This window comes from Mobula hypostoma, chromosome 13 (genome assembly GCF_963921235.1).
Source record: "Mobula hypostoma chromosome 13, sMobHyp1.1, whole genome shotgun sequence".
Lineage (NCBI taxonomy): Eukaryota > Metazoa > Chordata > Chondrichthyes > Myliobatiformes > Myliobatidae > Mobula > Mobula hypostoma.
Genome location: NC_086109.1, coordinates 43,864,532 through 43,890,458, shown reverse-complemented (window position 1 = coordinate 43,890,458; position 25,927 = coordinate 43,864,532). Strand labels below are relative to the sequence as shown.

Here is a 25,927-nt window from a genome sequence, read left to right as displayed (position 1 = left end):
TTAACTAGGCTAACATTAAGTGTGGTCCTGGGTATGACTCTAAACTGCAACTGGTGATGAGACTCTGATTGGGGACTTTCAGAACTTTGGGAAAAGTGGAGTTACCCCTTAGTCATTCATTGCTCCCAGGGCCGCTCTATGACCCAGAACGGTAGCACCTACAAGGGTTCCTGCTCAGGATACGAGCGAAGGCCAACGGCAGATCCGGCAGGTTCAGTAACTGAACTTATGACGGAGAAGGCAGATGAGCTAGGACCTCAAATGTCAACGGCTATAGTATAGGCGGACGAACATTTGGGAAGAGAAATGGCGATTTCTTCAGTTCGCCCAACGGCAGGCAATAGCAAACCACTGTTGCTAGATACTAGGTTTCCTAGAATCTATTTGCTAAGAAAACCATGGTCAAACTCACAAAATGTATCACACAACAACAGTCAAGAGGCTCTTCAAGACAATTCTGAAGATGTTTCACTCAGTAGAGTTGATTCTGGTCAGCAGGGGATCCCCGACTCTCATCAAGCTACTGCTCATAAAATTAAAGTAACACAAAAGAATATCATTGCCACTTGGAACGTAAGAACCCTATATCAAGCAAGAAGATTGGACAATGTGATAAATGAAATGGAAAGACTAAAGATTAACATCATGGGAATTAGCGAAGTTCATTGGATAGGTGCTGGAACATGTCAGAATAGAAATAAAACACTAATTTATTTTTGTGGAACATCCCATACTAATGGAGTAGGAATTCTTATAGATGAAAATATGGCAAAAAGTGTTTTAGGACATTGGGCAATATCAGAAAGACTGCTCCTTGTTACATTCAGAGGACAACCATTTGATTTAGCAATTATACAGGTATATGCACCTACAACAGATGGAACAAATGAGGATATAGATAAATTCTATGAAGAGCTTGAACAAGCAAAGAATGGATGCAAACCTCAAGATATTGTTATTGTCATGGGAGATCTAAATGCTAAAGTAGGACAAGGTGCTGATGGAAATACCATAGGAAAATTTGGACTAGGGGAAAGAAAGAGGTGAGAAATGGGTAGAATGGTGCAAGATGAATAATCAGGTCATTATGAATACCTACTTCAAAAACCATCCAAGACACTTGTGGACCTGGAAAAGTCCAGGTGATAACACTAGAAATCAAATTGACTTTATTACTATAAACCAAAGATTGAGAAACTGTGACTCAATGCAAAACATATCCAGGTGCAGACTGTAATAGTGACCGTAACCCAGTAATATGTCATGTAAAAGTAAAACTTAAAAAAACAAATGCAGCCTGAACAATCCCTTGACTACTTGCAATTAGTTAAAGAAGAAAACTTAAGGCAAAAATTTACAATTGAAGTAAGGAATAGATTTCAAAGTCTAGAAATAGAATCTGTTGAAGATGATAGCAATCATGTAGAAATGAAACTTAACTCTCTAAAGGATGCCTTGGTAGAATCAAAGTCAGTGATTCCTAAAAAGGAAAAAGCACAAAGAATAAATGGATGACAGATGAAATCAAAAATCTAACAGAGGAAAGGAGACAGAAGAAAGCAAATCCTATAGAATATAAGTCCTTAGATAAAAAAGGCTAAAAGCTTATGTCAAAAAGCCAAAGAAGAATGGTTAAACCAGGAATGTGAGCAAATAGAGTCCCTATTACTGATCCAAAAAGGTTACATCATCAAATCAAGAATATCACTGGTAAAAAGCTCCTCTGTTCTTCAGGTGGATGTTTGAAAGCAAAGGACAGTACCATTATCATGGAAAAAGATGAGGTTATGAACAAATGGATTGAGTATATTCAGGAATTGTTTGAAGACGATCGAAAAACCAGAAATTAAGAAAAACACTGAAGGTCTAAAGTATTCTAAAATCCGAAGTTCGTAATGCAATAAATAAGATGAAGAAAGGAAAGGCAGCAGGTCCTGATGAATTAGTAATAGAACAAATTATCGCCCTTGAAGATTATGGAATTGAAAAACTTACTGATTTAATCAATGACAATTATAAGACTGGAATAATACCAGAAGAGATGAAAAAAATCAGCATTTATCACTCTTCCTACAAAACCTGGAGCAATAGAATATGAATTACATTTAATGAGTCATATCACCAAGATACTTCAAAGAATTTTGATGACAAGAGCTAAAAGTAAGATACAAGCTGAAATAGGTAAAGAACAATGCGGTTTTGTGAAAGACAAAGGTACAAGAAACACAATATTGATGTTAAGGATACTATCAGAACGAGCTATTCAAGTGCAAAAAGATTTGTTCGTTAGTTTTCTTGACTACACAAAAACGTTTGATAAAGTGAAGCACAGTAAGTTACTTGAAATATTACAGAAAACTCTAGACCTAGATTCGAAAGGTCTCCACCTAATCAGAAATCTGTACTGGGAACAAACTGCCGCTGTAAGAATAGATGGAGAAGTGAGTCAGTTTACGAAAATCAAGACAGGCGTTAGACAAGGGTGTGTTTGCTCTCCTGATTTATTTAATGTGTATAGTGAAACAATATTACAAAAAATAAGAGACATCTTGGGAATCAAAGTTGGCAGTGAAAACATCAATAATTTCAGATATGCAGATGACTCTGTATTAATTGCAAGTACGGAGGAAGAACTACAAAACTTAATTGATATAGTTGTTGAAGAAAGTGCAAAAATGGGTGTATCTATCAATTGCAAAAAGACAATGTACGGTGATATCCAAAAAGGAGAATCCCATCTGCAGGCCGAGAATAAATGGGGAAGACATAAAACAAGTACAGAACTTTTGCTACTTAGGAAGCTGGGTGAGATCAGATGGCAGGTGCGACATGGACATCAAAAGAAGGATAGGTTGGCAAAAGACACCTTTACGAGAATGAAGAGTATATTGACCAATACTAAACTAGGCACGACAACCCGCCTCAGAGTACTGAAATGTTACGTTCATCCAGTTATACTATATGGCTCAGAATGTTGGACATTATCTAGCAGCATAAGGAAACGAATTGAAGCAGCGGAGATGTGGTTTTTGAGGAGGATGCAAAGAATATCATGGACGAAACGAATATCTAACAAGGATGTCATGAACAGAGCAAACACAAAAAGAAATAATGTATGAGATCATGAAAAGGCAACGTAACTTCACTGGACATGTGATTAGGAAAGAGGAGTTAGAATGCATGGTGATTATGGGAAAGATTGAAGGGAAGAAAGCAAGAGGAAGACAGAGACAAATGATGATGGAGACAGCAGCCAGAGAACTGGAAATGAATGCCAATGAATTGACCCACTTGACCTGAAACAGGAGTGTGTAGGCCATGGCAGTCAAAGCTCAAACCGGGCACGGCACTTGATGATGATGATGAACATTAAGTGGAATGGAACATTCTGAGCAAACAAGTTGAGTAGGAGCAAAATTTTTATTAAAACATTTTTAGTAAAATTCAGACTTAGCAAAAGAAATGGTCATGGAACTGAACTTGGTTTTAGATTAGTAATGAAGGCAGCACTGGGAGAATGTATTAGAGGCAGATAATAATTTAATAAGACTAGTTTAATTTAGCACACATATACAAGAAGGATGATAAATGCAGAATAAAAGTCCTACATAAGGGAAAAGGCAATTTCATTGAGTAGAAGTAAAACTGTGAACAGCTGTTTGAAGTTAGGTCAATATTATTGCAATAGGAAGCAATCAAGGAAAAGATAACAAGCATTCAGAACTAATACATCATCACTGAAAGAGCTCTCAGTGCCAGATTTCATGGATGTTACAGGACATACAGGGCACAATAATCTTGTATTGTTTAAAATCAGAGGTCACAGTCTCAAAATATTCAGGACTGAGGTGAACAATTTCTTCACCCAGATGTTAGTGGATTTTCTACCCTGGTGAGCTATGAAGGCTCACTTCATGCAGATCTAGGAAAAAGATAAGACAGATTTTTAAACATTCGTGGAATTAAATCATTTAATTCAGCAAAGTGCCTGACATAAAACAGAAGACCATAAGACATAGCAGCAGAATTAGACCATTTGGTCCATCGAGTCCGCTCCGCCATTCAATCATGGCTGATCCTTTCTTCCCCTCCTTAGCCCCACTCCCCTTAACCTTTGATGCCGCATCAAATGAAGAATCTATCAAGTTCTCCCTTAAATATACCCAACCACCTGGCCTCTACTGCTGCCCATAGTAATAAATTCCACAAATTCACCACCCTCTGGCTAAAGAAATTTACACGCATCTGTTTTAAATGGACACCCCTCTATCCTGAGGCTGTGCCCTCCTGTCCTAGACATGCCACCATGGAAAACATTCTTTCCACATCTACTTTGTCTAAGCCTTTCAACATTCAGAAGGTTTCAATGAGATCACCCCCATCCTTCTAAATTCCACCGAGTACAGACGCAGAGCCATCAAACGTTCCTTGTACGATAACCCTTTCATTCCCGGAATCATCCTTGTAACCCTCCTATGAACCCTCTCCAATGCCAGCTCATCTTTTCTTAGATGAGGAGCACAGAACTGTTCACAATATTCAAGGTGAGGCCTCACCAGTGCCTTATAAAGCCTCAGCATCTCACCCCTGCTCTGGTATTCTAGACCTCTTGAAATAAATGTTAACATTGCATTTGCTTTCCACAGCACCGCCTCAAACTGCAAGTTCATTTTTAGAATGTTCTGCACAAGGACTCTGGAATCCCTTTGCATCTCAGATTTTTGGATTTTCTCACCATTTAGAAAATAGTCCGCACATATATTTCTACTACCAAAGTGTATGACCATGCACTTTCCAACACTATTTCATTTGCCAATCTCTTGCCCATTCTCAAAATCTAAGTCCTTCTGCAGCCTGTTTCCTCAACACTATTTGTCCTTCCACCAATCTTTGTATCATCTACAAAATTGACAACAAAGCCATTTATTCCATCATCTAAATCATTGATATACAGCATAAAAAGAAGCGGTCCCAACACTGACCCCTGTGGAACACCACTAGTCACTGGCAGCCAACCAGAAAAGGATCCTTTTATTCCCACTCGCTGCCTCTTACCAATCAACCATTGCTCTGACAATGCCAGTAACTTCCCTGTAATACCATGGGCTCTTTCAAGCAGCCTCACATGTGGCACCTTGTCAAAGGCCTTTTGAAAGTCCAAATATACAACATCTACTATATCCTCTTTATCTATCCTATGTACAATCTCAATTAATTTGCCAGGTAAGATTTTCCCTTAAGGAAACTATGCCAACTTTGTCCTATCTTGTCCTGTGTCACCAAGTAAACCATAACTTCATCCTTAGAAATTGACTCCAACATCTTCCCAACCACTAAGGTCAGGCTAACTGGTCTATAATTACCTTACTGATGCCTTCCTCCCTTTTTGAAGTGTAGAATGATATTTACAATTTTCCAGTCCTGACACTATACCAGAGTCCAATGGTTTTTGAAGGATTATTACTAATGCCTCCACCGCTACCTATTTCAGAACCCTAGGATGCAGTTCATCTGGTCTGGGTAACTTATGTACTCTTAGGTCTTTCAGCTTTGTCAGTACCTTCTCCCTTGTAATAGTAACTGCACTCATTTCCCTTCACTGACACCCTTCAACATCTGGCACACTGCTAGTGTCTTCCACAGTGAAGATTGATGCAAAATACTCACTTGGTTCATTTGCCATCACTTTGGCCCCAATTATTATTTCTCCGCCTCATTTTCTAGTGGTCCTATATCCACTCTAAACTTTTTTTTTAACATATTTGAAAAAGCTTTTACTATCCACTTTGATATTGCTTGCTAGCTTGTTTTTATATTTCATCTTTTCCCTCCTAATAATTATTTTAGTTGCTGTCTGTAGGGTTTTAAAAGCTTCCCAATGTTCTGTCTGCCCACTAATTTTTGCTTTGTTGTATGCCCTCTCTTTTGCTTTTACATTAGTTTTGACTTCCCTTGTCAGTCACAGTTGTACTATTTTGCCATTTGAGTATTTCTTCATTTTTGGAATACATCTATCCTGACCCTTCTTCATTTTTCCTAGAAACCCATGTCATTGCTGCTCTGCTGTCATCCCTGCCAGCATCTCCTTCCAATTTACTTTGGCCAACTCCTCTCTTACCACTGTAATTTTCTTTACTCAATATGAACTTAATCATATTGTGATCACTGGCTCTTAAGGGTTATTCTACCTTAAGCTCCCTAATCATCTCTAGTTCATTACATAACACCCAATCTAGTATAGCTGATCCCCTCATAGGAATGGTGAGCCATGAATGGTGGAGTAGATGAAATGGATCAAACAGCTTACTTCTGCTTTTATGCTCTGTTGTAGAAAGACTGGGAAATCTGCATTCCACAAGTCTTTGTGCAACATTAATTCTGTCAAAAGTAAACTTGGGGTTGATTACTGCAATTAAAAGACTTTATATGATCAGAGTTCACCAGTCCAAACAATGGAAAATTACTGGAAATTAAATTTCCACTTACGCTGCAATTCTGTAACGTGGTTGGAGTTGACTCAGGAATTGCTGGTTTCTCTAACAAACGAGAACGAAATGGCTCATACATGAGATACAACGAACGAATCACAGAGGCCCGCAGTGAACTAAACCTTCCTATGACCTCGCGTTGTAAACGTTCAGGCAAGTACACATCTGGACAGTAATATCTATAAATTATGCAGAATTATGGATCGGTTAAGAGAACAAATACGCTTTCGTTAAAAACAACGTAAATAAAGCACGTTTATGCTGAACCCTGAAGATACACAAGGATGAATGAAAGAAAAAGATATCTAATGTCATTCCAAGCTGTTCACCATTAATTGGTTCAGATTACAATGCAGTTACTGTATCTTATAATCTCACATTTCCATCAGAATCCAAATCAAAACTATGTGAGAATTACCAAATAAATCTCTACTCCTAACTTGGGCATTTAGGAAAATGGTGGGCATGGAAAACCTGGCAACACTACAGCTGCACTTTGATTTCAACTTAAAATACCAAAGTATGATTTGCAAAGATAACCCTAGGAGACAACTTGTGTGCACAGAATGCATCCTGGCCTGCACAGAATAGTTAACATACTGGTCATAAATGGTGTGCAAATTCCATCTATTAAAAAAGGGCACCTTCACACCTATTGCTGCATCTACAAAAATCAGCTTCTGAATTAACACTTGTAGCTAGCAATATGTATAGAATAAAAATAGTACTCAGAAATAAACTCACCTTTTGTACAATCTGGTCCAAAAAGCAGCTGTACAGGTAACAGCCCAAGCATTTTTACAAATCAGAGCAAATTTAACAGTATCTTCAGGACGTATGTAAGATGACAGGAATAACCAAATATCTATCGGGTATTGTTCTCCACAGTCCTCTTCATCCTCCACTGGCAAAGAGGGAAAACAAACTGTTCATTTTGACGAATATAATTTATATATTTGGATGGTAAAATGCATTTTTTTGGCTATAACAATAAAATAAATTCCATTTTGGTTAACACAGGAATTAGTTGCTATTGTAACTGTAAATCAAAACTATCAATTGCAATTGTTAGGCACGCAGTACAAGATTACTCCTTTCATTTATATTTTTCTGAAGTATAACAAAATCAAGGCTGGTGATTGAAATGTTGGACAAATGTAACAGATAGGGAAACTACTTCACACACTTTATTTTTAAAAGTTATAATATGACAGGAGAATTCAATACTGAGGTCTGCAATTATACCAGATGCACAAGCTGACTGTGTGATGCACCATTCATATTTTTCCAATCTCATCACTCTGTAATAATGACATCCTTTGGAACATTTGGGATTTGGAGATACTGCTTAAGTAAATTACTGAGCATAATAAAACCACAACTTGACAATGGAAGGCAATAGAACTAGAAAAAGGAAAAAAACACACTTGCTTTACTTACAGCAAATGTTTGCCAAAGAAATGCAGAACTTGGATATCAACTTCATGTGACAAGGCACAACTTTAGTGATACAAGCATAAGAACCACTTAACCAGAGGAACACTGTGATAACTGCACCAAAACCCAGATAATCCACACACAATATTTTGGTGGAGTTAGACTGACAGTTTTTCCCAATTGTCTATTAATCCTATTATTACAAAGCACTGAATTTTTTTTTATTGAGATGCTGCACAGACGTATAATAACTTGTTTTAAGGGGCTCTGGTGAGTTTAATGGGAACATGGGAAATGGGGAAATGAGTTTAAGGGAAGTGTAAGAAATGATGAATCAGGAGTTGAACCATCATTGATTTCCAAACAAGCAATTTTATTGCAACAATTTTTAAAAAACTGGTCTACCCATTTTCCTGAAATGCATTTAAAAATCACGCAAAGGACTCTGGAAAATATTCAACATTTTTGATTTAAATATATAATTTTGGAGGCAAATCTTACCTTGCTGTCGTTTACTTTTCTTTTTCCTAGAGACCTTCAACTCATTTGAGTGGCCATCAGCATCTACTTCATCACTGCTGTCACAGTCCAAATGATCCCCAGCTACAGAGGAAAGAGCTTCTTCTGCTGCAGGGACTTGAGATGCCTCCAATCCACACAGCAACTTTACTAAAACAATATTACAAATACATTAGACCAGCCTGTAATTCCAAAATATCACAAAAATTTATAATGAAATATTTTAGAAAACATTCAATGATGTTTCAACAATGCATTAAGGCCATGCTAAATAGTATTGCTATATTAAATGTGCAAAACAGAACATTCCAATTCAAAATATTCTGTTCCCATGGTCCTGGGTTCAACCTACAGGCAACATTTGAAATTATGGGGCCATCACTAATGATGACAAAGTTATTAAATATGAAACAATTAAAATATTTATCCACAGTATACAAAAAAACTTCTGTAACATGGTAATGCAATGACCTGGGAAAGGTTTCCCTGCTAATGTAATGGTTCCTCTGTAGCGCAGTGTTTGGGCTATGACTAGAGATAATGGGGCTTTGGAAAGTGGACTGGCCAATGAGGGGAGGTGTTTTCTTTCCTCCGTGCCCAAGCGAAGGTTTCGCAGTCTTTGGTTCAACGGAAGATGGAGAGGGAAGATGCCAGAATGGGGAAGTTGTAGGCTGCAGGACAGAGTGGACTTGGAATGGGATCAGAAGTCAACACCAAGGGAGAAACAAAAATCGATGGAGAACAAACAGGCGGGAAAACCATAAGCTCCAATGTTGCACATTAGACTGTTTCATGAGAATGAGCCCTTTTCCTTTTTTTGTTTCTTTACTAACCCTATAGTCAAATTAAGAATTATACAGCTCAATCGTTTAATTGCATATTGTGTACTGTTTGTTATTTCGTGGTACTGATTTGTAACAGGGGAACACATCACACAACATCCACCCAAATAAGATCTGGCCGGGCCAGAGCTGCTGGCCGAACCCGAGCATTACAGTAACATTCAAGCAAAGCCCTAACAAAACTGAAGAATCCACAATAATATGCTTTTCGTGCAACTTCTTATTGGCTAGGCTATCAGTGCTGTCACACACATGAATTCTGCTTCTAATGGCAGCCAATTTCCCCAGCCCAGCTGCAAGGAGCAATGCAGCCTCCATTGCTTCACTCATTCCTCCATTACAGAAGTCCCACTCAAATCCTCATCCAGAAACGTCACTGACAGTTGAGGTAGAACAGAAGGCAGTGGATATTAACAGGAGCAATCCAAACTATTATTAACCAATATGAAATGTTTTTGTTAACAAATATAAAATGTGTTCTAGCTAAAGTTTCACTACCACCCAGAAACAAGGATCTGGTTGAAATTTGCAAAACAATATAATTAATAAATTAGCCACTTGTTTCATAATCTTGTCCGCCTTACAACAACTTAGCTGGAAAATCTGAAGCTCATTCTTCAATATAGGTAGGGCCTAACATTTACGATACTAAGGGTTTATCATCAAACCCAGTAAACCCCAGGGACTTCTCCACTGTGCCCATCCCACGTTATGAATGTCTGACTTATGGACAACTTGTACATATGAACGAGCGTTTGGAAGACTGACAAGATGGATATGATAGTTGTGCAGGCTGGATGAACTCAAGTATCTTGCGTCTGTCTTCACTGTGGAAGACACAAGCAGTATGCCAGAAACTTGACAGTATCAGGGAGCAGAAGTGAGTGTAGTTGCTATTACTAAGGAGAAGGTGATTGAAAAGCTGAAAGATCTGAAGGTGGATAAGGCAGATCAGTCACCTGGACCAGATGGGACTACACCCAGAATTCTGAAAGAGGTAGCTGAAGAGATTGTGGAGGCATTCGTAGTGATCTTCCAAGAATTACTAGATTCTAGAATGGTTCTGGAAGATTATTAAAATGCAAATACCACTCCAAACTTTAGGAAAGAAGGGAGGCAAAGGACAGGAAATTATAGGCTAGTTAGCCTGACTTCAGTGGTTGGGAAGACAGAGGCTGAGGTTTCGGACTAACTGGAGGCACAAGTCTGAATAAAAGAGACCCTTCATCTGTTTGGCTGCCGCTGATCAGTGGTGTTCCACAGAATCAGTGTAGGGACCATTTCTTTTCATATTATATGTCAATGATCTGGATCATGAAATTGATGGCATTGTGGCCAGGTTTGCAGATGAAACAAAGATAGGTGGAGGGGCAGGTAGTCTGCAGAAGGACTTGGACAAATTAGGAGAATGTGCAGTGAGGTGGTAGATGGAATATAGTCTAACAAACTGTATGGGCTTTCTGAAACCAGATGTGCAAAGAGAGTTGGGAGCCCTACTGCAGGACTTCCTAGAATTTAATTTACAGGTTGTCTATAGGAAGGAAGGCAAATGCAATGTTAATAGTTATGTCAAGAGGACTAGATTATAAACGCAAGGATATAATGGTGAGGCTTTAAAAGGCATTGGTCAGACCACGTGTGGAATATGGTGAGCCCCTTATTTAAAAAAGGATGTGCTGGCATTGGAAAGGGCCCAGAGAGTGATGACAAGAATGATTCTGGGAATGAAAGGGTTAGCATATGAGAAGCATTCGATGGCATTAGACCTGTACTTGAATTTAAGAGGGGAGTGGATGAGGTATCTCATTGAAAGGTCTAGATAGAGTGGATGTAGAGAGGATGTTTCCTATAGTGGGGGAGTCTAGGACCAGAAGGCACGGTCTCAGAATAGAAGGACAGACCTATGGAACAGAGATGAGGAGGAATTTCTTTCTTTGAGGTAGTGAACTGATGGAACTCATTGGTACAGACGACTGTGGAGGCCAAGTCAGGACTGGTGATCCAGAGCTATACAAGTCGTCCAGGTATGATCTATGGTAGGCTATCTTAAGAATAAAACTGCAATTCCAATTGAAGTTAGAGACAGAATTGGATGTACTGGGAGGGTTTGGAGGCCATAACTTCCTACAAAGCAAACCCTAACATCGTGAACGGCTGTGATGCTTCACTCCCAGATGAGCTTAATGACTTTTTATGCATGCTATGAAAGGAAGAATGAAACTACACCTGTGTGAATCCCTGCAGCACTTGGTGACCTTGTGATCTCTGAAAGGAGGCTGCCTCAGAACATCTTTCAAGACAGTGAACCCTCGCAAGGTGCCAGGCCCTGATGAAGTACATGGTTGGACTCAGAAAACCTGTGCCAGCCAACTGGTTGGACTGTTCAAGGACATCTTCAATCTGTCAATACATTCAGAGTTTCCCACCTGCTTCAAAAGGGTGATAATCATACTAGTGCCCAAGCAGAGCAGGGTGAGCTGCCTCAATGACCATCACTCAGTGGCACTCACATGTACTGTGATGAAGTGCCTTGAGAGGTTGATCATGGCTAGAATCAACTCCTGCCTAAGCAAAGACCTGGGCACACTGCAACTTGCCTATCGTCAAAATGATGCAATCGAACTGGCAGTCCACTTGTCCTTGGATCACCTAGACAATAATAAAACCTACATCAGGCTGCTGTTCATTAACTACAGCTCAGCATTCAACACAATCATACCCTCAGTTCTAATCAACAAGCTCCAAACCCTGGGCCTCTGTACCTCCCTCTGCAACTAGATACTTGACATCCTCACCAGGAGACCACCAGCTGTGTGGATTGGAAATATCATCTCCTCACTGAGGATCAACATTGGGGCACCTCAAATATGGGTGCCAAGCCCACTGCTCTACTCTCTCTAAATCCACGATTGCACAACTCAAATGGCACCTATAAATTTGCTGATGGCACAATGGTTGGCAGAATTTCAGATGGTAATGAAGAGGCGTACAGGAACAAGAATGATCAGCTGGTTGAATAGTGTTGCACCAACAACCTAGCACTCAACATCTGTAAGACTAATGAACTGATTGTGGACTTCAGGAAGGGTAAGTCGAGGAAACACACTTCAGTTGTCATCGCAGGATCAGAAGTGAAAAGGGTGAGCACTTTTGAGTTCCTGGGTGTCAATATCTCTCAGGATCTAACCTAGACTCAAAGTATTGATGCAATTAAAGAAGATACAGCAGCAGCTATGTTGCATTAGGAGTTTGAGGAGAATTGGTGTGCCACTAGAAACACCACAAATTTCTGCAGATGTAACATAGAGAGCATTCTAATTTGTTGCATCACTGTCTGGTATGGAGGGGCCACCGCACAGGATTGGAAAAAGCTGCAGAAAGTTGTAAACAAGAGGAAATCTAAAAATGCTGGAAATCCAAGCAACACACATAATTCTGGAGGAACTCAGAAGGTCAGGAAGCATTGATGAAGGGTCTCGGCTTGAAGCGGCAACTATACTCTTTTCCATAGATGCTGCCTGGTCTGCTGAGTTCCTCCAGCATTTTGTGTGCAGAAAGTTGTAAACTCAGCCAGCTCCATCATGGGCATTAGCCTCCCCAGCATCCAAGATCTCTTCAAAATGTGATACCTCAAAAAGGTGGTATCCATCATTAAGGACATGCCCTCTTCTCATTGTTACCATCTCATTCGCTCTTCACTCAGTCCAGGAACATCTGGACAGCAAAGATACATACATAGGATGCTCTTTAATTGACTACAGCTTGGCTTTTAATACCATCAACCCCTCAAAACTAATCAATAAGCTTCAGGATCTTAGCCTCAATACCTTCTTGTGCAATTGGTTCCTTGTTTTCCTCACTTGCAGACCCCAGTTTGGATTGGCAACAACATCTGCTCCACAATCTCCACCAGCACAGATGTACCACAAGGCTGTGTGCTTTGCCCATTGCTCAACTCACTTTACACTTCTAACTGCGTGGCTAAGCACAGTTCCAAAGCCATATTCAAGTTTGTTTACGACATCACTGTCATAGACCGAATCAGCATATAGGAGGGAGACTGAAAATCTGGCTGGGTGGTGCAACAACAACCTCTTAATGTCATCAACACCAAGGACCTGATCATTGACCTTAAAACTGTATGAGCCAGTCTTCATCGGAGGTTCAGAGGTACAAAGGGTCAGCAATTTTAAGGCCAACGGTGTTATTTCAGAGGAGCTGTCCTGGGGCCAGCACACAAGTGCAATTACAAAGAAAGCATGGCAGCGTCTCTACTTCCTTAGGAGTTTGTGAAGATTCAGCATGACATCTAAAACTTTGACAAACTTCAAAAGCAAGTGGTGGAAAGTATATTGACTGGCTGGATCATAGCCTAGTATGGAAACATCAATGCCTTTAAATGGAAAATCCAACAAAAAGTTGTGGATACAGCCTAGTCCATCATGGGTAAAGCCCTTTCCACCACTGAGCACATCTACATGAAGCATTGTTGCAGGAAAGCAGCATCCAGCATCAGGTACACCCACCACCCACGTCATGCTCTCTTCTAGCTGCTTCCACTAGGAAAGTACAGGAGACTCAGGACTCGACCCACCACGTTCAGGAACATTACCCCTCAACCATTAGGTTCTTAAACCAGTAGGGATAACTTCACTAGTCCCACCACTGAAATGTTCCAACAGCCTATGGACTCCCCTTCAAGAACTCTTCATCTCATGTTCTTGATATTTATTTCTTATTGACTAATTATTATTTCTTTCTTTTTGTATTTGCACAGTTTATCTTTTGCACACTAGTTGAAAGCCCAAGTCGGTGCGGTCTTTCATTGATTCTATTATGGTTATTATTCTACTGTGGATTTATTTATTTATTTATTTGTGGAACGGAAAGGCACCAGGTCCTGATGAATTAGTAATAGAACAAATTATCGCCCTTGAAGATTATGGAATTGAAAAACTTACTGATTTAATCAATGACATTTATGAGACTCGAACAATACCAAAAGAGATGAAAAAATATCAGTATTTATCACTCTTCCTAAGAAACCTGGAGCAACAGAATATGAATTACATAGGACCATAAGTTTAATGAGTCATATCACTAAGATACTTCGAAGAATTTTGATGACAAGAGCTAAAAGTAAGATAAAAGCTGAAATAGGTAAAGAACAACATCGTTTTGTGAAAGCCAAAGGTACAAGATTTGCACTATTGATGTTAAGGATACTATCAGAATGAGCTATTCAAGTGCAAAAAGATTTGTTTGTTTTATCGACTACACAAAAGCAGTTGATAAGGTGAAGCACAGTAAGTTATTTGAAATATTACAGAAAACTCTAGATCTAGATTCGAAAGACCTCCGCCAAATTAGAAATCTGTACTGGCAAGGATGTGATCGGTAAGTGGGAAGCCTTCAAAGGAGAAATTTTGAGAGTGCAATGCTTGTATGTTCCTGTCAGGATTAAAGGCAAAGTGAATAAGAATAAGGAACCTTGGTTCTCAAGGGATATTGCAACTCTGATAAAGAAGAAGAGAGTTGTATGACATGTATAGGAAACAGGGAGTAAATAAGGTGCTTGAGGAGTATAAAAAGCGCAAGAAAATACTTCAGAAGGAAATCAGGAGGGCTAAAAGAAGACATGAGGTTGCCTTGGCAGTCAAAGTGAAGAATAATCCAAAGAGCTTTAACAGGTATATAAAGAGTAAAAGGATTGTAAGGGATGAAATTGGTCCTCTTGAAGATCAGAGTGGTCGGCTATGTGCGGAACCAAAAGAAATGGGGGAGATCTTAAATGGGTTTTTTGCTTCTGTATTTACTAAGGAAACTGGCATGAAGTCTATGGAATTAAGGGAAACAAGTAGTGAGATCATGGAAACTGTACAGATTGAAAAGGAGGAGGAGCTTGCTATCTTGCAGCAAATTAAAGTGGATAAATCCCCAGGAACTGACAGGGTATTCCCTCAGACCTTGAAGGAGACTAGTGTTGAATTTGCAGGGGCCCTGGCAGATATATTTAAAATGTCAGTGTCTACAGGTGAGGTGCCGGAGGACTGGAGAATGGCTCATGTTGTTCCGTTGTTTAAAAAAAGGATCGGAAAGTAATCTGGGAAATTATAGGCCGGTAAGTTTGACGTTGGTAGTGGGTAAGTTATTGGAGGTCGTACTAAGAGGCAGAATCTACAAGCATTTGGATAGACAGGGACTTATTAGGGAGAGCCAACATGGCTTTGTGCGTGGTAGGTCATGTTTGATCAATCTATTGGAGTTTTTCGAGGAGGTTACCAGGAAAGTGGATGAAGGGAAGGCAGTGGATGTTGTCTACATGGATTTCATTAAGGCCTTTGACAAGGTCCCGCATGGGAGGTTAGTTAGGAAAATTCAGTCGCTAGGTATACATGGAGAGGTGGTAAATTGGATTAGACATTGGCTCAATGGAAGAAACCAAAGAGTGTTAGTAGAGGATTGCTTCTCTGAGTGGAGGCCTGTGACTAGTGGTGTGCCACAGGGATCAGTGCTGGGTCCATTGTTAATTGTCATCTATATCAATGATCTGGAAGATAATGTGGTAAATTGGATCAGCAAATTTGCTGATGATACAAAGATTGGAGGTGTAGTGGACAGTGAGGAAGGTTTTCAAAGCTTGCAGAGGGATTTGGACCGGCTGGAAAAATGGGCTGAAAGATGGCAGATGGAGTTTAATACAGACAAGTGTGAGGTATTGTACTTTGGAAGGGCAAACCAAGGTAGAACATGCAGGGTAAATGGTAAGGCACTGAACAGTGCAGTAGAACAGAGGGATCTGGGAATACAGATACAAAATTCCCTAAAAGTGGCGTCACAGGTAGATAAGGTCGTAAAGAGAGCTTTTGGTACATTGGCCTTTATTAATCAAAGTATTGAGTATAAAAGCTGGAATGTTATGATGAAGTTGTATAAGGCATTGGTGAGGCCAAATCTGGAATATTATGTTCAGTTTTGGTCACCAAATTACAGGAAGGATATTAATAAGATTGCAAGAGTGCAGAGAAGGTTTACAAGGATGTTGCCGGGACTTGAGAAACTCAGTTACAGAGAAAGGTTGAATAGGTTAGGACTTTATTCCCTGGAGCGTAGAAGAACAAGGGGAGATTTGATAGAGGTATATAAAATTATGATGGGTATAGATAGAGTGAATGCAAGCAGGCTTTTTCCACTGAGGTAAGGGGAGAAAAAAAAACCAGAGGACATGCGTTAAGGGTGAAGGGAGAAAAGTCTAAAGGGAACATTAGGGGTGTCTTCTTCACACAGAGTGGTGGGAGTGTGGAATGAGCTGCCAGACGAAGTGGTGAATGTGGGTTCTTTTTTAACATTTAAGAAAAACTTGGACAGATACATGGGTGGGAGGTGTATAGAGGGATATGGTCCGTGTGTAGGTCAGTGGGACTAGGCAGAAAATGGCTCGGCACAGCCAAGAAGGGCCAAAAGGCCTGTTTCTGTGCTGTAGTTTTTCTATGGTTTCTATGGAACAAACTGCCGCTGTAAGAATAGATGGAAAAGTGAGTCAGTTTACAAAAATCAAGACAGGCATTAGACAAGGGTGTGTTTTCTACCCTGATTTATTTAATGTGTTCAGTGAAACAATATTACAAAAAACAAGAGACATCTTGGGAATCAAAGTTGGCAGTGAAAACATCAATATTTCAGATATGCAGATGACACTGTGTTAATTGCAAGTACGAAGGAAGAACTACAAAACTAAATTGATATAGTTATTGAAGAAAGTGCAAAAATGGGTGTATCTATCAATTGCAAAAAGACAGAATGTATGGTGATATCCAAAAAAGAGAATCCTATCTGCAGGCTGAGAATAAATGGCAAAGACATACAACAAGTTCAGAACTTCTGTTACTTCGGAAGCTGGGTGACATCAGATGGTTGGTGCGACACAGATATCAAAAGAAGAACAGGGATGGCAAAAGACACCTTTACGAGAATGAAGAGTATACTGACCAATACTAAACTAGGCATGACAACCCGCCTCAGAGTACTGAAATGTTACATTCATCCAGTTTGTTATATGGCTCAGAATGTTGGACAATATCTAGTAACATGAGGAAACAAATTGAAGCAGCAAAAATGTGGTTTTTGAGGAGGATGCAAAGAATATCATGGACGAAACGAATATCTAACGAGTATGTCATGAACAGAGCAAACACAAAAAGAGAAATAAGGTATGAGATCATAAAAAGGCAACGAAACTTCATTGGACATGTGATTAGGAAGGAGGAGTTAGAATGCATGGTAATTATGGGAAATATTGAAGGGAAGAAAGTAAGAGGAAGACAAAGACAAATGATGATGGAGACAGCAGCCAGAGAACTGGAGATGAATACCAATGAATTGATCCTCTTGACCCGAAACAGGATTGTGTGGGCCATGGCAGTCAAAGCTCAAACTGGACACAGCACCTGATGATGATGATGATAATGATGATGATGGATTTATTGAGCATGCCCACAAGAAAATAAATCTTTGGGTTGTATATGGTGACATATATGTACTTTGAACCCTGAAGAGGTACAGGAACCTGAAGGCACACATACAATGTTTCAGAAACAGCTTCTTTCTCCTCCATCATCATATTTCTGAATGGTCAATGAACCCATGAGCTCAGTATTTTCCCCCTTTCTTTTTGCACTATTTATTTTTTCTTCTTTTATACATGTATATACTTATTATAGTAATTTTTAGCTTTTATTATTAGGTATTGCAATGCATTGCTGTTGCAAAACAACAAAATTGGACTTTGTTCTTTGACACTGACCAAGATAAAATTTACACTGGCAAATTTCTACAGTGTCATGAAGACTAGAAATCACTAATGATGAGTTGAAGGATGGCACAGTCATTCTACGGTTGGTCAAAGACCTTGGCTTTCAAATGATGTCCAAAACTGAAAAGCCTCTGTACATTTCGGTGTCAATTGTTGTGGGGCAGGAGGAGGAGGGAAGCCCAAAGAAATAGGCAGAAGAATTGTTTTAACAATGTTAAGGAAAAGCAGCTTTGTATAATGGCACACATTTAAATACTAATACACGTCCATACCAATCATGCCTCATTCCTAAACTTTCTGCTTTATTCATAACATTTGAGTGGAAAAACTAAAGATAGGAAGAACAACAATCCATTCACAACATCAATTGAAATAATGCTAAGTGTTCTGTCAGTGATCAGTCAATAGCATGCTACAGCAGCCTCACTTGAATAAGGTGGTCACAATTACAAGATTTAAATCTGGCCCAAAGACTGGCAAATTGTCAGTGCAGTACTAATCAGATAGATACAAAAGATCTCATACTATAATTCAAAGTAGGAACAAGTTAGCCATAAACATTACTCCCATTAAATGACCACCGCATATTGCTCCTAGTGGGTGAGTGAGTGATACAATCTGGGGATATTTGATGAAAGCATGGGAAGAACAGAAAATGGGACTGATGCGACATTAGTGAAATGGTCTTAATGGACTCAGTAGATGGAAGTCTGATTTAGTGTTGTACCTTTCTGACTCTAGATCATTAAAAACCATCCAGCTGATTTAATTCACTCTGCCGAAATTATTTAACACATTTGTTTTCTTACTTATCACTAATTTATGACATTTCAAAACTACTTCATTCAATGAAATGCACACTCTACCGTAATGTCACTAAAATTCCTGTATTAATGCAGGTTGCTTCTTTCTAGGCTGTGAACCATCATGAGTTAATCCTTTGCAAGAAAAGTACACTGAATACTTATCAGGTATATGGTCATACATACATGTGCAAAGACAGGTGCACTTCAAAGATGCATGTTAGCCTACTGCTCTACTCTCGCTACATTCCTAACTGTGTTGCTAATCACAGCTCAAGTGCCATCTATAAATTTACATATGACGCCACTGCTTTTGGTAAAATCTCAGATGGCGACAAAGGAGTGCACAGGAGTAAGATAGATCTGCAGGTTAAGTAATGTCGCAATAACATCAGACTCAACATCAGCAAGACCATTTGGTATGTTACCAAAAACTCGTGCAGATTTCCATAGATGCATGGTGGAGAGCATTCTGACTAATTGTATTACAGCCTGTAATAGAGGCTGCAATGCACAAGATCACAGGAGGCTCAGCCGGCTCCCATCATAGGCACAACCCTTCCCGCCATCAAGGATATCTTCAACAGGTGGTGCCCCAATAAGGTGACATCCATCAGTAAGGATTCTCACCATCTGGGATATGTCTTCTTCTTGTTCTTACCATAGGGGAGGTGGAACAGGAGTGTGAAGACCCATACTCAATGATTTAGAAATAGCTTCTTTCCCTTTACCATTGTACTTCTGAACTGTCCATGAAAACTACCTCATTATTTCTTTTTATTACACTATTTATTTTATACTTTATAGTAGTTTTATGTTTTTGCATTATACTGCTGCTGCAAAACAACAAATTTCACATTATGGGATAATTATAATAAACCTCATTCAGATTTCTGCCTTAAACAGAAGATGGAACAATCAATGTAACAATCAGCAGTAAAGTTCATGGATGGAGACCTAAATCTATGCATGAAAAGCTTAATCAATTCAAAAAATATTTCCAGAGCAAACCTTCTTTTTGAATTGCATTTGCCACAGCTTTCTTCACTCTGCCAGTCTTCACAATAGCTGGGTCCGAATCGGCATAATCTGCCACAGTAACTGAAAAACAAAAGTTAAATATTTTTAAAACTCTGATGAGCAGATCTGTAAAATAAGAAAAATAAAAACATACATCCTTTGTTGCCACCAGATGAGAACTTTTTAAGTGCAGCTAGGAGCCCTCATCCAAGCTTGTCAAGTAGAATACCAGAAGTTAATAAAAAACAAATCTTAACATTTCACTTTTCATACCACCCACATAATGCTATTTACTTCTACCTACACATGCATGATCAAACTAAGGCTACCCAAACTCTTTTCATACAGCATCTTCAGACTGATAGAACTACTACAGTATTACTTGGCATACTGAACCAGCACCAGACAGTGCCAATACTCCAATGAAACTGAACTGAAATTAATACAGCAGAGAATCTGCAATGCTAGTTTTCCATAACTGACCAATGGCTGTGCCAGCACTTACAGCCCCTATTTTCCTTAATTGTATTCCTATTTGAAATATTATTCAGAGATGCACAAGAGAAAAGGTCCATTAAAAAATCTAATTGGTAGAGCAAAAACAGAGAAAGGGAATTTAATTGTGTGCAGTATTAGGCAGAGCTGCTGTGTGACAGCTCAAGCAATCCAGGTTTTATCTTGAACTCCGGTGCTGCCTGTTAATGTAGACACACACTCAATGTTTTAGGAACAGCTTCTACCACTCTGCTATCAGATTCCTGAATGGACAGTGAACCCATCAACACTACTTCATTATACTTTTTTATCTCTATAATTTTTTTATGTATTGCAATGTACTGCTGCCAACAAAGCAACAAATTTCACGGCATATGGTAGTACTATCAAATCCAATTAGAGTCTGCACAAGTTCTTTTTAAAAATTAAGTATGGGTTCGTCCTCCAACCGACTAGATGCTCCACATCACAAAAACATGCTCTTATCTGAGCTTCAAGTTTCTAGGAATGAACATCACCAACAGCTATTCTAGTCCAACTATATAGATGTCTCGGTCAAGAAAACACACTGCCACCTCTACATTCTCAGGGACTAAAGAAATAGGCTACAGGACTAAAGGTGGTAGATTTGAATGCCCGCAGTATACAGATTAAGGTTGATGAACTTGTAGCAGTTACAGATTGCCAAGTATTTGTTGTAGGCATCACTGAGTCACAGCTGAAAGATTATAGCTGGGAACTTAATGTCCAAGGATACACATTGTATCGAAAGGATAAACAGCAAGACAGAGGGGACTCTTGATAAAAAGTGAGATTAAATCATTAGAAAGCGATGACATAGGGCCGGAAGGTGTTGAATCATTGTGGATAGAGCTAATGCAAGGGTAAAGAGACCCTAATGGGAGTTATGTACAGACCACCAAACAGTAGTAAGGGTGTGGTCTACAAGTTACAACGGGAGACAGAAAATGCATGCCAAAAGACAATGTTATATTATGTTATAGGGGGATTTCAATATGCACGCAGATTGGAAAAATCAGGTTGACGCAGGATTCCAAGAGAAGAAATTTCTAAAAATGCCTACAAGATGACTTTTTAGAGCAGCTCATGGTTGAGCCCACTAAGGATCAGCTATTCTGGATTTGGTGTTGTACAATGAACCAGAATTAATTAGAGCTTAAGGTAAAAGTACCCGGGGGGTGGGGGGGGGTTAAATGATCATAATATGACCAAATTCACACTGACATCTGAGAATGAGAGGCTAAAGTCAGATGTATCAGTACTTCACAGGAGTAAAGGGAACTACAGAAGCACGAGAGAGGAGTTGGCCAGGATCCATTGGAAAAGAACACTGGCAGGGATGACGGCAGAGATGCAATGGCTGGAATTTTCGGAAGCAACTTGGAAGGCACAGGACATACACATCCCAAAGAGGAAGAAGTATTTAAAAGGCAAAATGACACAACCATGGCTAACAAGAGAAGTCAAAGCCAACATAAAATTCAAAAAGAGGGCATATTGACAGGAATTAGAGGATTGGGAAACTTTTAAATACCAACAGAAGGCAATTTAAATAGTCATTAAGGTAAAGATGGAATATAAAAGTAAGCTACCTAATACTATTACAGAAAATACCAAAAATTTCTTCAGATACATAAAGTGTAAAAGAGAGGCAAGAGTGGATATTGGACCACTGGAAAATGATGCTGGAGATGCAGAAATGGGGAACAAGGACATGGCAGACAAACAGAGTAAGTACTTTGCATCAGTCTTCACTGTGGAAGACACTAGCAGTATGGTGCGAGTTACAGGAGTCGGGGTCATCAAGTGTGTGAAGTTACCATCACTAGAGAGAAGGTTGTTGGGAAACTGAAAGGTCTGAAGGTAGATAAGTCACCTGGACCACGTGGTGTAGACCCCAGAGTTCTGAAAGAGGTGGCTGAAGAGATTCTGGAGGCATTAGTAATGATCTTTCAAGAATCACTAGATTCAGGAATGGTTCCAGAAGACTGTAAGGGGATTGGAGGGAGGGGGATGGGGACTGGGGAAAAATGGATCAGCCATGATGAAATGGTGGAGCAGACTCAATGGGCCAAATGGCCTAAGTCATTCCTATATCTTATGGTATTATAGAAATTTAACATGCCCAGTAAACTTTTTTTTAATCCATGCACTGTAGAAAACATCATGTCCGGGTATAGCAGATACTATTGGTCAGATTATAAATAACAAAAAGTTTGTATTTAACAACCCCTTACTATTAAATACAAACATTTTCCTGTTTATAACCTAACCAATAGTACCTGCTTAGTCAACTAAAAAAATATTTGAAGAACAATCCACGACTGTTCTACTTAATGGAGGGAGGAACGGCTCCTCTCCCGTCAGATTGGCTTCTTTCCTCTTTATACGCTTAATCTCGAGTCGAAACATCGACGAACCCTCTGTTTTAGCAGATGGTGTTTGGACCACTAAATTCTTTCAGCAGGTGTGTATGTTTGTTCCAGTTTACAGTTTCTGTAGTCTCTTGTGTCTTCAGGTACTACTGGAAAGTCAGGTAAATGGGCGTGGAGTCCATTCAAACTGGCCTTTTGTTGTTCAATCCTCCCAATTACAGTAACGATTAAGATCAGAATGCGACTGTCACGAGCGTCTATCGATAGAACATTTAATGGTCCATTCACAGCTATTCAGTCAGGTCAAAAACTGACCCGCGTTTAATGATAAATGGGCGAACTAACGATGAACGGCTCAACTCCAAGACTGACACATCTATAAGCCAATCGGATGCCCCTTAAGACAGAAAGAACCAACCAAGAAAGGGAAGCGACTAGCAGTTAGGTTGCGCTGCCGCGTTGATTGAATTCACTTTCCCTCGGTCGCTTTTACCTGCTTCAGAAGAAATGTTTCCCCGGTATTTCAGCCGTTTTCTGTTCCCTTTCTTTGGCATGGCGGCGGCGGCGACGACACAGAACCGAAACACGCTATCGAGAGTCCTTCCATGTTGCAAAGCCAACAGGAAAAACGGAAAGAAAAAAGAAAATCGTTGGGTGAATAAAATACAACCCTCCGGGATCTTCAGCCATATTGGAAGTGAGACTCCCATCAGCCCCAGCGCCCGAGGGTGGGAGCACGCATGCGCAGGAAACGAGCGTCAGGAACATGCAGATGCTGGCAATCTGAAATTAAAGCGAAATGCTGGGGACGCTCAGGAGGTCGGGCAGCATCTGGGAAAGAGAACCAATGTTAACAATTGCAGTCGGAAAATTCCCTGCAGTTTTCAGCTTTGGCGTTTGTCTGATTTCAAGTTACCGATCAAATTTACAAATCAAACAAGTACTTTAGTTTGATTCCAATTCATTGTTATTCCTCTTCGAAGCAATGCTACTCTTAAGGAAGTTGAAGGAGCCAGAGGAAGATAAGATAAAAACATTTTTGTTTGACTCTTGATTTCTTTGTTTGATTTCTGACTGACTCTTTTGCTTCAGTGTTTCCCTCTGATGTTGATACACCATGACCAACATTTGCTTCCACAAGTTGCATCTCTTCTGGTATTTTCTGTTTGATTTCAGAATTCCAGCATCTGCAGTCTTTTCGTTTATATGGACAATAAAATGCTAGCCTAGCCAATGATGTTCAAATCTGGAAATAAACAAAATATAAATGTACACATGTACTGGAGACCATCTACCTAAATGTGTTGCAGACATTTCCTTACATTTAATTACGCCTTGAATAATACAATAATGTTTTCACCAGTTCTTATCTCTTATGATTTACACAATTTGATACAAATGACTGAACCAATTCTTAAACAACAGGAATTCTGCAGATGCTGGAAATTCAAGCAACACACATCAAAGTTGCTGGTGAACGCAGCAGGCCAGGCAGCATCTCTAGGAAGAGGTACAGTCGACGTTTCAGGCCGAGACCCTTCGTCAGGACTAACTGAAGGAAGTTTCAGTTAAGCAACCAATTCTTAAACTGCTTTCTACCTGCCTGTGCCTAGCCTATTTTTTCTGCCATCAGAGACGGAATGTGAAATATGGTTTATAGAGTAACACAGTGCAAATACTGACTCTTTGACCCAACTTGTATTTGCCAACTTAGATGCCCATCCAAGCCAATCCCGTTTGCCAGCTTTTAGTTCATTCCCCTTTAAAAATTTCCTGTTAATTAACCTGTTCAAAATGTTTTTATTTTATCTTCCTCAGGCTCAACCACACTTGATAGTTCCATGAACATACCACTTTCTGTGTGAACAGGTTGCCCCTCAGGTCCCTTTTAAATCCGCCCCCCCCCCACCATCACCACCTTAAAGCTTTGCCCTCTAGATTTTAATTTTGGTCTAAACCCAATTCCCTTTCCTTGGGAAATATGCTCTTCATGATTTTGTACACTTCTATATGGTCACTCCTTAGTCTCCTATGCTCCAAGGAATAATGGCCGAGCCTGCCCGACCTCTCCTTATAACTTAGGCCCTCAAATGCTGGCAACATTCTCACAATCCCTGCTCTTTTCCCATCTCAATAAACGCTTTCCAATAACAGGGTAACCAAAACTGTACACAATGTTCCAGCTGTGGGTTCACCAATGTCTTGCAGAACTGCAGCAATAACGTCTCAACTCCTGTACTTATTGCTCCGAGTGATGAAGGTGTACAAGCCAAACGTGGCCTTCATCACCCTGTCTACTCATGATACTGTGGGAAACCAGATATATGTAGTAACTGGGTTAACTGTCTGGACACACCCCTCTGCTGACTGCCCCTGTGGCTCCTCCCACAGACCCTGAATAAAGGCGATTTCGCTCTGCTCCTCTCCCTCAGACCAGGAGCAGACACTTGGCATGGAGGTCACATCTTACTGCGAATAAAAGCCTTCCAGTATTTACCCTACTTCAGTCTTTTGGAATTATTGAAGGTGCTTCAATTTTATTCACAGTAAATTTTAAAGCATGGAACAATCTCTGAGACCTGACAAGTTAGATCTCGATCCGCAAACAGCTGAAGCTGGAAATGCTTTCGAACTCTGGCTGGCCTGCTTCGAATCGTACCTAGAGGAGATTAAAGCGACCAACCCCGTAGCGAAGCGCAGAGTTCTACTCTCCAGGGTCAGTCCACGGGTCTACTTGCTGATCAGAGACCAGCCGAGCTACGACAGCACGATGACCACACTCAAAGGACAATACCTGTGGCCGGTAAACACCGTCTATGCGCGCCGTTTAGCAACTCGAAACCAGCGGCCCGGGGAATCAAGCGCTGAGTTTGTCCGAGCCCCACAGACGCTCCTGCGATCCTGCAATTGCCAAGAACTGATGGCAGTACAGCATGCAGAGCTCCTAGTGAGAGACACCTTCATCACGGGGACCAGGTCAGTGTTTGTGTGCCAGCGGCTGTTGGAAAAAGCTGATCTTACCTTAAGTTCAGCGATCGAGCTGGCCGATATGCTGGAGGCCGCTCTGCACAACTCTAAGGCTCTCCAGGTACGCGATCCCCCGATGGCCTCGGCG

At 40.1% G+C, this 25,927-nt stretch overlaps 1 protein-coding gene across 1 annotated transcript in view; it reads right to left on the bottom strand.

Annotated features, from left to right (window-relative positions):
- tmem183a (transmembrane protein 183A) overlaps nt 1–23,559 on the bottom strand; it is a 42,169-nt gene extending 18,610 nt beyond the window's left edge. Inside the window, exons 1-5 of the mRNA XM_063065587.1 lie at nt 23,306–23,559; nt 19,913–20,002; nt 8,427–8,594; nt 7,233–7,392; nt 6,487–6,667 (exon numbers count right to left, since the gene is read on the bottom strand). Coding sequence (XP_062921657.1) covers nt 6,487–6,667; nt 7,233–7,392; nt 8,427–8,594; nt 19,913–20,002; nt 23,306–23,522 — 816 coding nt within the window. The 5' untranslated portion in view covers nt 23,523–23,559. The remainder of the gene's footprint in view (nt 1–6,486; nt 6,668–7,232; nt 7,393–8,426; nt 8,595–19,912; nt 20,003–23,305) is intronic.
- Nucleotides 23,560–25,927: the final 2,368 nt, after the last annotated feature.